This window comes from Delphinapterus leucas, chromosome 19, assembly GCF_059928025.1.
Source record: "Delphinapterus leucas isolate spDelLeu-1000000601 "Yukka" chromosome 19, BTC_Dleu_Yukka2, whole genome shotgun sequence".
Lineage (NCBI taxonomy): Eukaryota > Metazoa > Chordata > Mammalia > Artiodactyla > Monodontidae > Delphinapterus > Delphinapterus leucas.
In genome coordinates this window covers 10,100,741-10,119,502 of record NC_143147.1, presented here as the reverse complement: position 1 = coordinate 10,119,502, position 18,762 = coordinate 10,100,741, and the positions used below count along the sequence as shown (strand labels likewise).

Sequence of the window (18,762 nt, the reverse complement as noted above, 5' to 3'; positions counted from 1 at the left end):
GTTCTTTGACCAGACCTGGGTAAAATCAGTGCCCTTGGAGGGTTTTTTGTTTTTTTTTTAATTAAACTCTTTATTTTGAGATCATCATAGACTCACATGCAGTTGTGAGAAATGATACAGAGGGATCTCATATACCCTCCACCCAGTTCCCCTCTGTGGTAGCGTCTTGCAAAAACATCACGTGACATCATAGCCAGGATACCAACTCGCCTTGTGTTTTCAAAATGCTTTTTGAGCCTGTCCACAAGGCCAAAGCATAGCACTATGTTTTTTCTTTCATTCTGAATAAAGAGCAACTGTGCATAACTATACATATAAAAATTATCTTTAAAATTAACCTAATAATATATATGATGAGATCTCTGTTATTACCTTGTGGGCACAAAGATCCATACTGTAAAGTTGTTCATTTGCGAATAGTTGACTCTTACAGATTTTACGTGGAGTGGTCTTTGTTTTCCTTCACAGTTTAGTTTATTGGTTCTGTTGACACATTTTACTTTGATTTTTTTTAAAAATCAGAAGTTGAAATCTTTGAATAATTTTGGTAATTAACCATTATCGTAATGATAAAATTTCTTTGGAGCTCATGCAGCTATTTTGTTGGGAACAAAAGTGTGTTAGCATGTCGCAAGCACGCCACCGGCTTTAGATTCTAGGTTAGTAGTTCTGAAATTTTATGGATATAAAGACTCACCTGCAGAGCTGATGGAAAAGGCAGGCTCCAGTCCCCACTCCTAGATGTTCTTCGTTTTAGAAGGTCAGGGGCGGGGCCCAGGGATCTGCATTTGTAATTAAGTACCGCAGAGGATTCTGATGCACTCGGCCCCTGAACTGCACTTTGAAAAACACTGTCGTAGACGTGGAGCCTTTCTAGCATTATATTGCAGAAGCAATAGAACGTTTATGTTTTTCTCTAAATGTGTATAGAGAACATCATCTTCATTTTCTAAATTTTTGTTCAAATATGGAATTACTGTTTTTCATAGTCTTATTACTGAATCTATTAGAATTTTTAGATTTTTTTTAAACTGAGTTATAATTGACATGTAACATATTAGTTTCAGGTGTACAACATAACGATTTGCTATTTATATATATTATGAAATGATCACCATACAGTTACAAATTTGTTACTCTTGTGATGAGAATTTTTAAGGTCTACTCTCTTAGCAACTGTTAAATATACATACAGTGTTATTAACTATAGTCACCATGCTGTACACCACATCACCAGATTTATTTTTTTTATAACTGGACATTTGTACCGTTTGACCACCTTCACCCATTTCAACCATATTGAAACGGTTAGATTTCAGTATTGCAAGTCAGTCACACCTCTGTCCTCCAGTTGAAATCCTTTTTCAAACATAGAGAAGCAAAGGCATTTGCACAGTAAAGGGCTTGGAATAGAGATTGAGGAACAAACACCCTAAAAGCGCTGCCTTTGATGATTGCATTTAATCAAGTAGTTTGGTTGGTTGTCCTCTCCTACCACCCCCCACCCCCGCCCCCGTCTAGCCTTTTTTTTTTTCTTTTTTTTTTTTAAGTAATGACAGAAAATTAAAAGTAATAAGGATTAGAGATGAAGTTAAAGAGGAAGAAAATGCTGGCGTAAAACAAAACAAAGAAAAATAAAGGTGATTTATTTTTAAAAGCTTAGGAGTTCGAGCAATCTCCTGTGAAGGCAAGCATCCTGAGTATTGCAAACAAGGTCAGATGAGGCTCAGTAAATTGTTCTGAAAGCTCAGAAATAGGAGAAATTTTAGAAACATTTCCATCAAAAACTGATTTTAATTTTATAAATACTTGGCTATTCAAAATAGAAAATTACTTCATTAATCTAGAAAATTAGTTTATGTGCATCGTTTTCTTTCTCAGAGATGACAGAAAAATGAGGTGTGACTTATTCACTTGACCTCTGAGTAATAAGCATCCTTTTAAGGAAAAGCTGGGGAATTATATATACCCTTTTTTAGATGTTTTTCTTGCTACTTAACCCAAAAGTCTAGATTTGCTTTCATTCATTACCAGTTTGCTTAACCCCCTTTTTTGCTGTTGGCTTGGCTGCACCATACTGATGTTGTAGGAAATTTCTCACCATAAAGCCCAGTTGAGACTCTTGTTGTTTGAATGCTGTACTTAATTTGTTTTTTTGATATGTGCATGTCAAAACTTAGAGTGAATCTCCTCCTTCAAAATACATTTTTTGCTGGGGTGTTCTTTTTTGTGATTATCTTATTTATGAGGTTAGCAGAACAAGAACTCTACCTTGATTCACAGTGTTTGGAATTAATTATAGTGAAAGGAGACAGAAAAACATGCATGACTGTAGTCTGTTCATACAGATATTTGCATGTGCTGATGACTTCATGTTAACAATCAACGCTTTATTAACTTAAGACTTTTTGTAAAGTTGTAAGGTTTAGTTTACATCCTATGTTGAAATCTTTTTTTTAAGTCAATGAGAAATCTTTTTTTAAATCAATGAGAAATTAAATGAGTAAAGATGTTTTAGGTTTTTTGTTTTTTTTTTTAATTGTTTTACCTAATGCTGGCGAGGATGCTGGAAGGCAGGCCCTCTCAGGCTGTTGAGAATGTAAATTGGGACAGTCTTTCTGGAGGGAAATTTTGGAAGTATAGTTTAAAATTGTTAAAAATGTACGTTCCCCTCAACCCAGCAATTCCATTTCTAGAAATGTTTTAAATTATCAAAATACGTGCATGTATTTTATGTATTAAAATTCGTTAGACATAATTTCAACATACAGAAATGGGCTCCGTTAAATTATGTTTTATCCATATAATGGCATACTATGAACATCATAAAAGTCACATTTCCAAATAGCATTTAATCACACGGTAAGTTTGTGAGTGTTATGAAACAAATATTAGATTATTATAGTGAATACAATATGTATATGTCTGAGTGGTAGATCCAAAAGTATTTATAGCTTTTAACCTAGTAATTTTCCTTTTGGAAATGAATGTATATAAAGTGAAAGTAAACAAATATTTACACTTCTTTTAAAACACTGAACAAAGATAAGGAGAATAAAATAATTCTCCCTACGAGTTATTATATTTTTAATACAGAAAATCTTAAGGGTAATGTTAGAAGACTGTGGTTAGGATTCTGATGCATGCTTATCTACAGACTGTAAGAACTTTCTAAAACAAATCACTTTAAAATAAATGGGTGAACGGAGAAAAAATAAACAGCATTAAGATAGACTGGAAAGGACACTTTCTGGGATGTCAAAAGGAAAGAGGGATTTGAGTCCTGACATTCCGGGAGCTGGGGTGGAGTGGGTATCTCTTCAATTCGGTATCGGGAAATCACTGCTATTTTCAGTTGTCAAATGCAGTTTATATCGAGATTCATCGGCATGCCCTTAGACAAATTGCTTATATTTCTATGTTGTTTTTCTCCATGCAGATTTACAATTACAGTTTTGTGATTGTTATCAGAGCTCTTTAATACCAAAATGTTCTTGAAGTATTCTTTCAAATATTTCATACAGTGACGATCATTAAAGGGACACACATGAATAAAATTTCCTTAGAGAGGGAATAGCATCCCTCAGTTATAATATATTGGTTTATAGCTCTTGTCCAATCTTTTTCAATACACATACACAGATAGGCACTATACTGTATATGGCATGTCATAATTTTATTTTTTTCTCTTAATACCGAATCATGAACTTCCCAAGTCACTCAATATCATTTGCTTGTAAAAGGCTTTAAGCGTTTTGTATGCCATTATACAAATAAAACAAAATTTACATTAACTAAGCCCGTATTGTTGGATATTGGAATTGTGTCCAATACTTTGTGTTTCCACTGCAGTTAAGCATGTCAGTGGTTCTTTTGGAAAAGAATAAAATCATTTGAAACATATTATTATTATTATTTTTTTTTTTTTTTGCGGTACGTGGGCCTCTCACTGCTGTGGCCTCTCCCGTTGCGGAGCACAGGTTCCGGACGCGCAGGCTCAGCGGCCATGGCTCATGGGCCCAGCCACTCCGCGGCCAGGGCACAAACCCGTGTCCCCTGCATCGGCAGGTGGACTCTCAACCACTGCGCCACCGGGGAAGCCCTGAAACATATTCTTTATATTATTATACCCCTGAACCTTATTTTTGGCAGTTATCGTCTGCATCTCTGTGAATCTTACCATGCTGCCTCTTATTATTTTATAAATTAAGTATCTTATCTCCCGAGCTGGACTGTGATCTGGGGCCAGGGTCTCCATCTCACAGCCCCTCAGAGCATCCTCATCCCAGCCGTGTCTCACGCTCAAGCCTCCTGTGTCGGGTGGCGTGTAGGGCCATGATTGAGCACAGGGACTCAGGCAGCCCAGGTTCAAATCCAAGCCTTACGACCCTGGTTAATTACTTGTCTGGGTTTCAGTTATCTCGACTTTCAAATGAAGATGATGGTAATACCTACCTACAGGAGATAAGGCTTAATGCACAAAACACTGAGCCCAGGCGTGGGAGTAGTAAACCCTCGGTGAGTAATAGCTAATAGCGGTACTTATTCCTGATGTGTTCAGCATAAGTCAGTGCACTGCTGTAGCCTCATCAGTATTAAGAAGGCATTTCCCATTGCTCTTCCGTGTTTGCTTGTCCGTTACATTCATTTAGTCATGAAACTAACTATAGATTTTCACCTGCTTCAAGTTGTGACTGGTTATCGTGAGAAGCTAACATTTGAATGAACCCTCACACTATTAGCCAGGATCCATCAATTATTTTATGCATAGCAGATTTGCTGGTCACCTCATGGGAAATATATTTCCTTCATTACTAAATCCATAGCTGAGAATGTGCACTGTCTTTCAAGTAAAAAGCTGATCAAAATAAAAGGTTTTACAATTTTATTATTTAAGCTTTCATAAGACAGTTTCAAATGAAATAACCTAGCTTTATATTTTTGTAATGTCTAAGTCAGTGGATTTTTTAGCAGTAAAATAAAATAAAATTGCATAGTGATTGCAAACTTAGGTATTTTGTTCATCAGCATCACAGCTCAAAGTGGGAAAACTACAGATGTGCACACTTGAGGCCTTCTACGTGGGAGAATCCCACTGTCACCTCCAATATTTAGTATCAGAAATGGTTTCAGCTGGTAGTCGTAAGCTTGCTGGACTAATAAATGTCTGTAAATTCTTGAGCAAATCAGAGTATGCTATAATAGTAAAAATAAAACAAAACTTCTGAGAAATATGGCCTTAGCGAGCTACAGCCATGAATAAACAAATAAACCTATGGAAAATATAGGTTTGAGGACTTCTTAAAAGTGAAGAAACCTTTTCTAAAAGAAGCCTCTTCTCTTAAGTCTGCTTGACCTGCCATGTTTATAAGGGCCTTTCTCCTTCAAACTAACCTTCAAAAGCGTTTGTGATGAAACTTTTACATTTCTAATGTGTTTTGGAAAACCTAAAAGATTTAATGTGGTTTGGAAAATGTAATGTAACATTTAATTTTTAAAAATACTCCCAAACCATCTGCAAATCTTTCTTTAAATGTAGCCACATCTGTTTAATTTACTCTTTGTGCTTATTATTTTTCTCATTATTATAATAAAACAAAATTGGAAAAGAGAGCAAAAATTCATAGACCCACCACTCTGAACAAATTATAAACTAAACTATATTATTAGTGTTTGAAGCATTTTCCCAGATTATTAGTCTTAATTATCATCTTTAATGACTGCCTGATGTTCCATCAAGGTGTCTTACCACATTGTAACCGTTCCTTTAGTGCTCTTCCAGTGTTTATTTGTTAAAAGCAACCCTGCAGCAGACGTTTTAAATTTTTATCATGTAGTTTTCTCCTATACTTCTATATCATTTCCTTGATATGTAGTTCCAGAAGTGGAATTTATTAGAAACGAACTAAACTCATTAAATTTAGAGTTCCTTACTGCCCTTCATAAGAACATTTTCTCTTTCTTTTGTAAATGATATTGAAATAATATATTCTTATTTTCATATTCCTGTTTTTGTTTTTAATTTCAGGCGTTTTATATCCTTAATAGTAATCTCATTGACTTGTTATGAAGCAATACAAAATTTAGATTATTAAATATCATGTAATATATGTGGTCAGTAGATCTTCAGCGAGCCTGTTCATTTAATTGCAATGTTACATCTGATTTCTTGGTTGCATAGCTTTCAAAATCTTGATTTGTGGTGGTAGTTTTCTTTTTAAAAAACTTTTAATAGAATTAATTTTTAAGTCATCACATTATGATAAATGATAAATAAAATGAGGTATATATTCTCATATATTTTTAAGGTACATATCCTCTCAAATATATTTATAAGAGCTGTCATTTTGAAAAATTATACTAGTATAAACTAGACTCTGCTTTATTGCTGTTCCTCATATATTCTTTCAAGAATTCATATGTGGATATTGTCTGGGATTTTTAAGCCTAATTATAAGTTATAGTGCTAATTTATCTGTTAAAGATCAGTTGACAAAGTCCCAACCCCCTCTTCCCAGTGTGACTTGTCTTATTAATTTGTATTATACCTGTAAAGACTGTCTTTTAAAGAATGAGAAGTATTTTAGTGACGTGTCGTTATGGAATAAAAGTCACTGTCAACGGATAAACTGAAATAAATGTCTTAATGGTTAGGCAGTTCGGCAGACTGTTTTTATAAGACATTCATTACACAACATTGCTTTTCATCATTACAGATTTAATTATAAAAGTCTGTTTGCCTTTCTGTTTGCTGTGGCTGCTTGTGGGAGTGGTAGTTACTTACTGTTTTCCTGGCACATAAATTCAGGGTTTCTCTGCTTCACAGAAGAGAGACTAGTACATGATCTGGAAGGCTTTTTTTTTTTTTTTTTTTTTTTTTTTTTTTGCGGTACGCGGGCCTCTCACTGTCGTGGCCTCTCCCGTTGCGGAGCACAGGCTCCGGACGCGCAGGCTCAGCGGCCATGGCTCACCAGCCCAGCCACTCCGTGGCATGTGGGATCTTCCCGGACCGGGGCACGAACCCGTGTCCCCTGCATCGGCAGGCGGACTCTCAACCGCTGTGCCACCAGGGAAGCCCCTGGAAGGCTTTTTTTAAATATAGGAGAACGGTGGTCCACTTGGTATTTCTAAAGTAAAATCTCTGATTAGACGTGCACTCAAATCAGTTCTTACATGTTTTGTCCGTAAAATCTGACTCTGGGTACCGTTTAGAGTTTAACCTGGTGCCAGCTCCTCCTCATTTGCTTTTTTACCCATCCTCAGTGTGGAGGCTTCTTTCTGCTGTTTTCACTGTCTCCTGTCACCAACAGTAAGAAAGGGAGTACTTGCATCTCTTAGAAAGCCTGCCCTCCCATTAGCGTGTATTTAAAAGGAAACTGGAGGGGAATTCCCTGGCGGTCCAGTGGTTAGGACACCGGGCTTCCACTGCTGGGGGCTCGGGTTTGATCCCTGGTCGGGGAACTGAGATCCTGCAAGCCGTGAGGCGCAGCCAAAGAAATTAAAATTAAAAAAAATAAAAATTAAAAAAAACTGGTAAGAAAGGTGGTCGTTAAAATTAAAACCTTTTCTGTTTGGAAGTATTTCATTAAGACATTAATGCTGTCCGTTTAACTCATATTTATTAGAAAACTAGATTGCTACTTTACACGGATAGTTGTGCAAACACAGAAAATCGTATATATTCTAAGAATTGCCTCTGAGGCAAAAAACTGTGATGCTGACAGAAACTACATGGACATGTAATCGGTTGCAATTCTTTAAGTATTGGGATTTGATGACCAAATAAATAGCTTAGCCATTCACCTAAGCTGCATGATCATACTAGTAAGTTCACAGTCGCATATCAATTACTGTAATTCATGGGCATTTTTAAATGTTTGCCTGTTTTCTGGGATTATATTGATATTTGACAGAAAAGTTAGAAATATTTAAGTTCTCTTTATGCCATTTTTAATTAATTAAATTTAAAACTTAAAAAAAATTCCCATAGAAAAACTCAAAGTGGACGTCAGAACCCTATTATATCTTTTCTCTCCTAGAAACTCCAAGTAATTTGGAGTTTTTATCCACATATCTTAGAAAAGGAAACATTTCTTCCCGGTTTGCTTTTAACAGGAAGACTGAAAATATTTTGTGTGTGGATGGAAAGCTTTTCTTCCATGGATCAACCACTGTGTTATTTCGGCATCGTTCTGTAAGGTGGTCAATGCACGTGTTACACTCTCAGAACACGGTAACCATGCTTATAACGTGTCACGGGTTTTTGTTTGGCTTCTCAGGAAAGAAGTTATATACTTAAACTTTTCTCAGTTCTGGGAAATTTCCCAGTATCCTTCCCTTGCCCATGACATATGTCTTGCCCTACCAAAAGAATTTTCCGCCGTTTCCTGTGTTTCAGTGAAGGAACTGTAGGTCCTTCTCTGTAGGCCCAATTCTATGCTTAGATACATATTCTGAATATATCAGACACAGAATCAAGGCATGTCCAGTAATCAGGTTGAAAGGAAAGCAGTGGGAATATAGGAACAGAAACAATTATAAAAGGCTGTCGGAAGTATTCCACTTAATGACTACTTATATAACACCTGTGTTCCCTTCTTCAGCCTTTGAAAATGCCCCAATATATTTTATGTGCTATTTTATTTTTTGATTCAAGTATTATTTCCATTATTATTTATTTATTATTTTGATGTAGTAGTCATTGTTTTTATTCACCATTCCAGTTTTTTTCTTTTTCACTTAAGTTCCTAAAGAAGCTCATTTTGTAATATACCTGCTTTCAGCACGAAGACTTTCAAAAGGTTATTTAAAAATAATTTTAGGTAATCGGTAAGAGACTGTTTGAGGATTGTAGGGGAAAATAGGCAGCAGAAAAACTTTATTAAAGTTAAAATGCACTATAATTGTACCCCCATCACAGAATCTCAGAGACAGAAGGGAATGGGGTCATTGAAGAGTGGTTTCGAGTCACTTTGCTTAAGGTAACATAGTAAGTAGTAGGTAGTTGGTGTCTCCTCAGAAGACGAATCATTTCCCTTTGCAGCCATATAGGATCTGAAGTTCAAAAATAAACCGTAATCTTAGAAGAAATGTGTTAATCTTCCAACACGTTATTGAACATTTACAGAAGGCCTGCGTAACTATATTTTTAAGGTATTTATTCTCTGATCGGCAGAATGAGTGAGACACATTTTTCCCCCGATTCCCCCAGCCTCCTCCTCTCTGCCGCCCCCTCCTGGGTGTGTAGAGTAACGCGACGATTAAACCAACAGGGGCCGGGGTGCCGGCGCAGGCTGGCTCCGGGCCACATGCAGACAGGGGAGGTTTTGTGTTACTCCAGGTTTTGGTGTATCGACGTGTCCTCACGAGGGAGGGCATCACCCAGTTGAAATACATACTGCAACCCCTGAGGGATTAAGTGTGTTTCCTTTGCTTTATAGTTAAGAATTTTACAGTTTCTTTGTTTGGAACATCTCCGATGGCTTAATGATTTCTGTAGCTCCCACCCCTGCCCCGATGGGACCAGATGTGTATCAGAGCAGCAGCTGAATCTCTGATGATTTGCCAGTTTTACTGCTCACCTTGTGATATAACCTTTTCTTTTTGAGTATCGTTTCGTTCTTCTGCCATGGATCCTAGATAAAGGTGATTTTACTTATTTCTTGCCTTTTAAAATGTTCATGTTCTATTTTTTTTTTAAATGGTGGCATTTAAGCTCTTTGTAGTATTTTAGGGAACTGTTTCAGAGGTCAGACTTGTCATATTATTGATAGTTTATCACCATTAATGGTTTCAGTAAGCATGCCTGTTTTTTTATAGTTGTGGAGGGATCCACAAGACTTTATTAATTTGCTAGTCTTTTGTTCCCATTAGATTAGGATGAAGTAGCACTAGTTGAGGAAAGGTTCCTTTAATCTGTGAGACCCAAGTTTTAAAAAGTTGGGTTTAAAAAAAAAAATTCGCAACCTAAATAGTCTGTTCATATTACTCGCCTTTAGTGGACTTTAATGCATTTACTTATTGTTCTTCAAAACTGGCCTTCAGAATGACCTGTTTTAAAAATGATTTTTGCAAAGATGGAATTATGGTCCTTGGCAGCTGTTAGAATAGAAATCCCTTGGAGCTTATTGCGAGATCTCTGGAGGGTTCTTAACCTCGCCCCGGACACCTCCTGCTGTTGACCGTGCTGGCTAAGATTAGGGGCCCGAACTTCATGTGCGGTAGGAGCAGAGACCACGTCCTCTCTTTTCCAAATGCTAACCTTGTGCTCAAGTTCGCTGACGACACGGGGAGACGTGTGGGCTTGGGGGAAAACGAAGCATGTTGAGGTAGGGGTGGGAAAGATCCAGCTAAAAGACACCATTCTGTGGAGAAAAGGGGTGCTTGATGGACTAGGTTTCATAGGAGGTGGGAGGGAACAGGGTCGCCAGCCCAGGTGGAGGGAAGGAGGAGGCTGCACCCATCGGTTGAGAGCGGACCAGATTGAACTCGCCCCCCACCCTCCCGTGAAGGGGAACAGAGCCAGTGGGCTAGAGAGGTCCAGGGGGCTCGCCAGGGAGTGCTACAAGCCCCCTTTGAAACTGGTGACTCTGAACTTGAAGTGAACCCTCTTGTCCTGTCGGTGGTTGTTCGGGCAGAGCTCCACTGCCGAGGCACACACGAGAAGCAGAATGTAGGGCACACCAGTAAGTCAGCTCTGCGCTAATGATGGATGCGGCACAGCACCGTGAAGGGTCCCTGCGGGCAGGGCAGACTGCCCCTGAGGACCTGACAGGAGGTTCTGACCCGTAGAGGGGAGCAGTCAGGGCGAGAGAAGGTGAGGCCCTGGGAGGTAAAGGGGCCAGAGCTTCTGTGAAGGGCTTTCTGTGCCACGTGAGTGCCTGGACTTTATTCCCTGGGCAGCAGGTAGCCGTGGAGAGTTTTAGGCTGGGAACTAACATGATCAGGTCTGTACCTGAAAAGATCGTGTTGGCTGCTGTGTGAGAAATTGGTAGGGGTAATCCGTAATGCAGATAGGAAGTGTGGGGAGGCTGCTGTAATCTAGGCAAAATAAAATGGTCGCCTGAGTTAAAGGAGCGGCACCAAGGATGGAGGGAAATGGGTGTCCTTGAGAAATATTTAGGATCAACATTTTATCCTGTGGTTCTTTCTGGGGGAAAAAAAGGATTCTAATTGACTAAGGCTCCATTGATATTGGCTTTCTACTAGATAAGTTTAGTTATTCTTTATTAGCTAACCTAACGAAGGTCTGTCCAGATTTTATATTTGTATCATTTAGGTAAAAATTTTTATTACTTTTTCTTTTTCCTAAGTAGAACATACATGGTCTTTATAGACAATTATAAAATACAAAAAGAATACTCACCCCACATCTCTCTACCCAGATCTTGTAAATATTTTGCTGTGTTTTCCTTCCATCTCTTTTCAGAAAGCAGTGTTACAAATTGAGTTCCCTCTGGGAGGAGAAAGGGTGACCTATAACACCATTTCTGAAGCTCGTCAAAACCAGTGCAACTTTCTGAGTTTTCTTTTACTTATAGGATATGGTACTTCAGGCCTCTGATAAGTGCTGGGTGCCCTTTTAGGGCGAAGCCTTAAAATACAGCTTAATGAGCGACGGCCTGAGTAGCATGTTTGGAGGGGAACATTACCCCAGCACCACGTGAGCACATACACACCTTATTTCAAATACCTCGTGGGGAAAAATCAATGGGAACAGCGAGTCTCGCTTAATTTGTTTATTCTTGGTATGGCAATGGAACACTGGTAACAACCAAAGAGCCATGGCTGACCGCGTATCTTAACTGATTTGTAAGCTGAAAGTAATGGTATGTGGAACCCTGCTGGATAAGGTGCCTCTCCCGGTGCTTTATTTATTTATTTTTGTTAACATCCCTTTTAACTTGGTCTGAGACCGATTGAGACATTATCTTGGACCTGGGAGGCTGTGAGCCATACTGGAATGACAAACACTTGTTGACAGCTTTGAGAAGATGGATGGAAAAACAAACTCCGACAGGGTTCACACGTTTGTTTTTCCTTTGAGTCTTTAGAAGAACGTTGCCCCCATTATTTAGCATAGGGGAAGAAAAAGTTGCACCTCGTTATCAAAGTCAATATTTCCTGAGCCTGACTTGCAGACATCTCTAGAACACATCTACTTTTTGCATAGCGTGTAATTAATCAAAATAGGAATAGGAAGTTCATCACTAGGGCCAAGTTACATTTCGACCTGCTTTTGGTGTCTGTGTCATTTTAGCTTACAAAATTCAGTAGTGTTGTAAGTACGTTGTTATCTGTTAGAAGGGCTAATAAGTATATTTTATATCTGAGCAGCATCTCTCTGGAGTAATAATAATTATCTACTAATATAAAAGCATGGTATAATAGAAAAGCACAAATCTGATACTAGGAATCTAATAAATATTTACCCATTGGTGTAATAGTGACCCATATCTTCATGTGATTACAAGGAGGAAAAAGTAATCCATTTACTACTCTATTAAATAGACAGAGCTCTTGATCCCCAAACTGATTATGAGACAAAGATTAATATAAATTATTTACTGTGTTTATAATGATTAATGCCTTTCAGATACTTAAACTAGGAGTAATGTAGGCAAGTTATTTTATAGGTATGACGTGAGATGAAATGATTTGGGGCCATTAGCTTTACAGTGAGTTAGAAATAATTTCACTGCATCCGTCTGCCTAACATCTTCCCATTTTCTTCTGGTAATAGAATTGTCCTTTCCTATCGAGAAAATAACACTCACGATTTGAGGGCGATACAGTATCACTGTGTCTCTCCACCTGCACCCTCCCCGTGGTCACAGCCTAGTCGCATCATCACCTAGCTGTGAGGTTTCATGGCCATGGTTGTTCTGGACTTTTCTTTTGGAGGTATCAGGAAATAAACTTTCTGCTAGGGTCACCAGGAGGATGAGAGTCTAGGGCTGCCCGTGCCATTTTGCCTGCTTCCTGGAAGGCGCCTGCATGCAGGAGTACTCGGGACAGATGCGAGAGACGGAAAGAGCCAGAATCATGACAGCACATTTGGCACCGGACCCAGTAATTCCTAAAAGCAGGCACAGCCCTGTAGTAAGAAATTAAACCCCATTTTTTTCTTTGAGCTGTTTGGGTTGTGTTTCTACCATTTGCAGCCCCAAGAGCCTGACTCATATAACAGCTCATAGGATAGCTGGGAGGCAAGAAACTAGGAGGAGTGTCACCAGTGGAGGCTGGTAGGGTGGGGAGCCGGGATTAAAGGGGAAATTTTAAATGAATTCCAGAAGAACGACGGATTTTTATGAGGGAAAGAGACTGAGAGAAAAACTTCTTTTGGAAATGAACATAGACAGAAAATAAGTTGTTTGCTGAAGGAAAAGCAAGTATTATTCACTCCTGGGCAATGCACTGCTCTGACGTTTGAAGTTCTTACAGCCTTTCCTGTATTGGGATGTTGGAACTAAGAGGCCTGGACCCATATGGTGTTGGCTTCAACTGGAAAGGGCGGAGGTGGAGCCTTGGAGGTAACTTGACCCAAGGAATCGGTGTTGGGCCTGTCCTCCACTTCCCTTTATCCTGTTCCATGGCCACAGGCAACCCAAGAGAAGGGAGGACATACCTTCCTGGGCTTTTGGTTTGTAAAATCCCAAGGAAAGACTCTGAATTGGATACCACTCAGTAAACCAGTCACTGTGTGTGGGGGGGGGGGGGCGCGGGTAAAGTACTGGGTGACATGGCCATTTGAGACCTAATGACTAGAGCCTTCTAAAGGAAGGGCCCGAGAGGACAGGCCTGGGTTGAGCGGCTGTCCAAGTGTGTTCACCGAAGCGTATCACTGGGGGTGTTATTCGAAGCAGCGAGGGTATATGAAAAGGCGGGCCGAACAGTGTGTTCTAAGGGTTGGTAAGACAGTATTTGTATTTTATTTTCAACACAAGTTGTAGCAGTTTTACTTCTCTGCTTCGGACGTAGTTGGAGCCAACTGAAATGATAATAACATTATGAAAAAATTGCAAAGCACAGGGGAAAAATGTGAGTAGATTATCACGCCAGCTATATGTTCTAAAATGTTTAAATTTCTCATCTGCATCACCGCTGCTTTACGTTTTGGGAATGTGGTTTCAATAGCTAAACCAAAGCAGTGAACCTCACTGAAAGGCATTATAGGAAACGCATGAAAAACAGCGTAAAGCAGCATAATGCGCTCGGAGGAATTGTCTAGCCCTCGCTGGAGTGAACCAGAAGTCTTGGTCAGCTTGGTATTTCTACCCAGATGTCGCTTGTCCTGATAAATTCGAGCGTTCGTGGGAGTCAGAAGCTACTGCCAAGTTTTGGCACCCTGCAGTTCAGTTGCTGTGCTCTAGTCCTCAGTCCCCACCTTTGGATGTGGCTGACTTGCCAGAAACAGAGAAAATACAACATCTTCTTTCATCCAGATGAAACCATTCATTAGAATTCCTGAACTAAGTGTGTGTGTGTGTGTGTGTGTGTGTGTGCACGCGCGCACACAGACTTGAGAACTGCCAAGATAGTTATTTATACAAGTTTCTGTGTTATATTGGATAACACCTTACCAGCATTTAAATAACGTGATTTGTAATTGGAATCCTCATTAGTCCTGTGAAATTAATAGTTCAAATACTTATAGAATGTGTTTGAATATTGGGGAAGGGAGGGAATGTGACAGGCGGAACATTTTAATTATGTGTAACTTGAACACATTCAAAGAATTTTTTAACACTTATAAATTGTAAATCGTTTCAACATGTAGTTCAGTCTACAAATATACTTATTTGCAGTGATGGTTTATTTAATAAATTATTTATTGAGTGCCTATTTGCGTAGTTCTCTTTAACATTAAGGATGGGAAATTCACATATCTCAGGAAGCCTGTCATTGAGATCATAAGATGGTCATACTGGACAGTTAACTACTTTTAAACAGCGGCCCTGTTGAAAGTATTAGAGAAGAGGCCTGTATCAGTTAAGGTTTGATCAGGATGTCGGAACCACTTGAGAGATATAAGGGATTAGGCCTGGTGGGACCATGGATGTGATGCAGTCCCATAAGCCTCTTGCCCCTGTACCTGGTGCCAGGCCTGAGGAAAGCATAGGAGAGCAGGAGTGACCCGGAATCCGCAAGGAGGAGCAGAAGTGCATGAGAAAAGACTGGAACACGAGTCTGTTTCCTGCTGCTTCCAAGCCTGCACCTTTGATGATGCAGGTTGACCTGCAGGAGAGCATGCACTTGACCATGGAACAGCACACAGACTTGGCCCAGGATCACGAGACGTGGACAAGCTCGGGGGGCAGCTGCGGGCCCCGTGCCGCTCCGGGCCAGCGAGGCGAGCCAACGGATCCCAGCTGCCACGTGTGAGCCGCAGTAGAGCCAGACCTCACACCAGTTTTGCAAGTGTAAACATGGCCGCTCCTGCATTCCCACCTTCCAGATCTCATGTGTGCTTCCGTGGCTGCCCCTAAGCTACAGCTGTGGGGAGAGGGCGTTCCGGGCAGCATGGTTCCCGGTGAGCTAAATCAACGCGGCACAGACCCGTCACAGCTCGCCGTTGTCGGCCTGGCGCTCGGATACACCCTTCAGTCGTACTTCCAGATAAGGCGATAGCAAAAAGTTGTGTGTACGCTGAACATGATGAAATTCTCCTTACAGCCAACAGTTCACTGATCCACTCCCTGAAAGAGGAGGCAAAGTCCCTTTATTCATCTCTGGGGGAATGTTCACTTCTCTTCCAGCTGATCCTGTGTAACTTCAATACTGAGGCACGAGAGTAAATATTACTAGCATATATTCAGTGGTAGGAGGATGGGAGACAAATAAAAAATGTGGTTTATATATACAAACATATTTATAGTAAAACAAGGAGAAAATACTCAGAACTATTACATTCCTTGTTTCTGCAACTGGTCGCAGGGTTGTAGCTGGTGTTTATAAATACCTTCTTCTGCTGGCCAGTCCGCGTGCCCTTTGTCCTTGGACGGCTGTAGTTCCTTGCCACAAGAGATGACCCAAAGCTTAGTTCTTGGAGGCTCTGGGACTGGACCTCTTATACTCTGGTGGCAGGAAGGTAACGTGGCAATCCACCTCGTGGAACAGTTTCCTGAGTAGTTTCAACATGCATCTCCTCGATGACTCACTCCAGTGTGTTTACCTATGAGAAATAAAAGCATGTGTTCATGCAGCGACTTATACACAGACGTTCATCGCAGCTTTTTCGTAATAGGTAAAACCCAGAAACAACCCAAATATGCAACAAGTGAATGGACCTACAGATTGTGGTATTACCATGTCATGGAATATTAACAGTAAAAAGGAATGACCTATTGATACACTCAGTGATAGGAGGAATCTCAAAATAATTATGCCACGTGAAAAAAAATCCAGACAAAGAGAGGGCATATTATTTGATTCCATTTACGTAAAAGTCTAGAAAATGCAAATAGTCTATAGGGGCACAGAGTAGTTCCGTGTCTGCCTAAGGATGAGGTGTGGACAGGAGGGTGGGGGAGAGGGACTGCAAGGGGGCATGACCGAGCTTTTGGGAAGATGGATGCGTGCGGTGTCTTCGTGTGGTGATAGCTTCGGGGGTGTGTACAGATGTCAAAACTTAACCAAATCATATATTTTAAATACATGCAGTTTATTGTATATCAAGTGGACCTCAGTAAAGTTAAAAAAAAAAAGATTGAACCAAAAAATGGACAGTCTGTATTTTCATTTACCAACTAGAGTGACACTGCTATCATGTGAAATCAGAAACAGACTTATCACCTTTTAAATTCTGTAATTCTTGACAAGTGATTGTTGTATTTGCAGCATTTCGATTTCACCTCAGGTGCAGCCACATTTCCAAGTGGTTCAGGCAGGTGCCATGGGGATTGAAAGCAGGAGGGGATCACATCAGGTCAGAGGTTCAGGCTTCAATTAAACCGGACCTTAGTCTTGAAGGAAGGGTCGGGTTTGTGAGGGGCTGGGAGTCTTGTGGGCGGGTGCAGGTGTGGGGGAGAAGCGGCAGCTCTCGGCCTGCATGGCAGCAGTGTCGTCACACACTGCCCGACGCCGGTAGGTGAGAGCAACTGTTCCCATTTGCTGCTGAGGAAACTAAGGCTCCAGACACTAAATATTTCCTGCAGCCTCAGACCTAGAAGCCACCTAAGTCTCCATCCCCACGGGCACTTGGCTGTGTTCATAAGACAGTGACAGGTGTGATACCCTGGTCTCAGGTGTACAGGAGAGCTGTCCCAGGCAGAGGGGCATGTGGCCTTAGTCTCGGCGTAACCTCATCACTTGTGTATGGTTTCATCTGGCATCTTATTCCCTTCAGACCTGGCTTTGGCTCTAGTAGCCCATTTCCCGTGGTCATCTGGTTCTTGGTTGATTCACAGGCTTTGGGATGTGTGAAAAGTTCTGAAATTGTGGACAGCACTAATGCTCTAAACCTGAAACATTGGCTTTGAGGAATGCAACTGTGTGTTTAACACGTGGTTTTCAAAGCGGGTAAAAGTAGAACTGTGCATGTTCCTGGTAATTAGTGCATATATTTTTTAAAATGTGTCTCTCCCGGAGAATTTTTCTCTAGAGAGTAGCAAGAGTATGAGTTTGTAGTATCAAAATTAAAATGAAATTTACTGTGAAAAAAAACTGTAGAATTAAAGCAGAAGAGAATAATTGTTTCACACTGTATTTAATGTTTTGTTTTGTTTTCAATCTTTTTGCAGTTTTTTGAGGTTCCATTTGATTCAAACATGAATAGGACAAAGAACAGACCTCTGGTTCGTGGACAGATCAGGTAAAATCATGAATGTCAGTCTCCTCCATGTTACAGAACATTCATTTGCTTGTCCATCCTGAATCATTTCCCAGTATTTTGCCTTGAGTTGTAAAGTGAAAAGAACACCCCACCCGCGAAGGGACATACGGGGAGGGGGATATGTAGTGCTCTCCAACTCTAACCAAAATGCAGGGCTCAGAGCTCAGAATGGATCTGAGATGGGCAGTTTTGCTGTGGGAATAACTGACGCAATAGTTTTCCTTATTAGACTCGGTTTTGAGACGTGGGCTTGTTTTGCTCATAGTGGCTAAAGGTAAAAACATTCCATTAACACAGGTGATTTCAGACAGATCCATACAGGGTCTCAGCAGCAAGCTATGTCTGAATCCTTATGTTTTCAGATGAGCTGAGAGCACTGTTAGACCCCAAGTAAAGCACTGCATCCTTTACTGTCCTCTCCACCAAATTCAACTAAGTAGAACTAAAAGGCATATAAATATTTTAATACCACTAATGGTTAATAATTAAACATTTTACTTCCTGGAGGCCTCGAAACCGGCATTTTAAAATATTTTTTAAAGTCTAATGGCAGCACAGGCCGAGAAGAATAGAAAGGGCCAGTGGTTCATACTGCATGACTGTTCTAAGTCAGAGAAACCTCTGTCCACCTGTCCCGGCGGAGCCCTCACGGAGCTTCAGATTCATTGGCGTAACACTGTGGATCAAATAATCATACATATCAAGCAAAACAATAAAGGAAACAAGTTCAGATGAGTCAGATGTCTGTGTAAACGTAATTTTTAGTATTTGCTGCTTTCAGCCATTCAGTTCTTAATCTAAATATTGAAAAGGGCAGTAGATCCAGATGAAAACACCTAAGAACAGAAATCTCATATCTGACTGATACTTTATTTCCCTTTTTGAGATCTGATGCAGCTCTCTGCTGTCTTTATGTTTAGAAAGTGTCA

General features: G+C 40.1%; 1 protein-coding gene across 2 annotated transcripts in view; it reads left to right on the top strand.

Annotated features, from left to right (window-relative positions):
• Positions 1-18,762, top strand: part of COX10 (cytochrome c oxidase assembly factor heme A:farnesyltransferase COX10) — a 111,053-nt gene that overhangs the window by 58,865 nt on the left and 33,426 nt on the right. For both annotated transcript variants that reach the window (XM_089900313.1, XM_022560934.3), the window contains exon 5: positions 17,742-17,812. In XM_089900313.1, the coding sequence (XP_089756439.1) occupies positions 17,742-17,812 (71 nt within the window). The remainder of the gene's footprint in view (positions 1-17,741; positions 17,813-18,762) is intronic.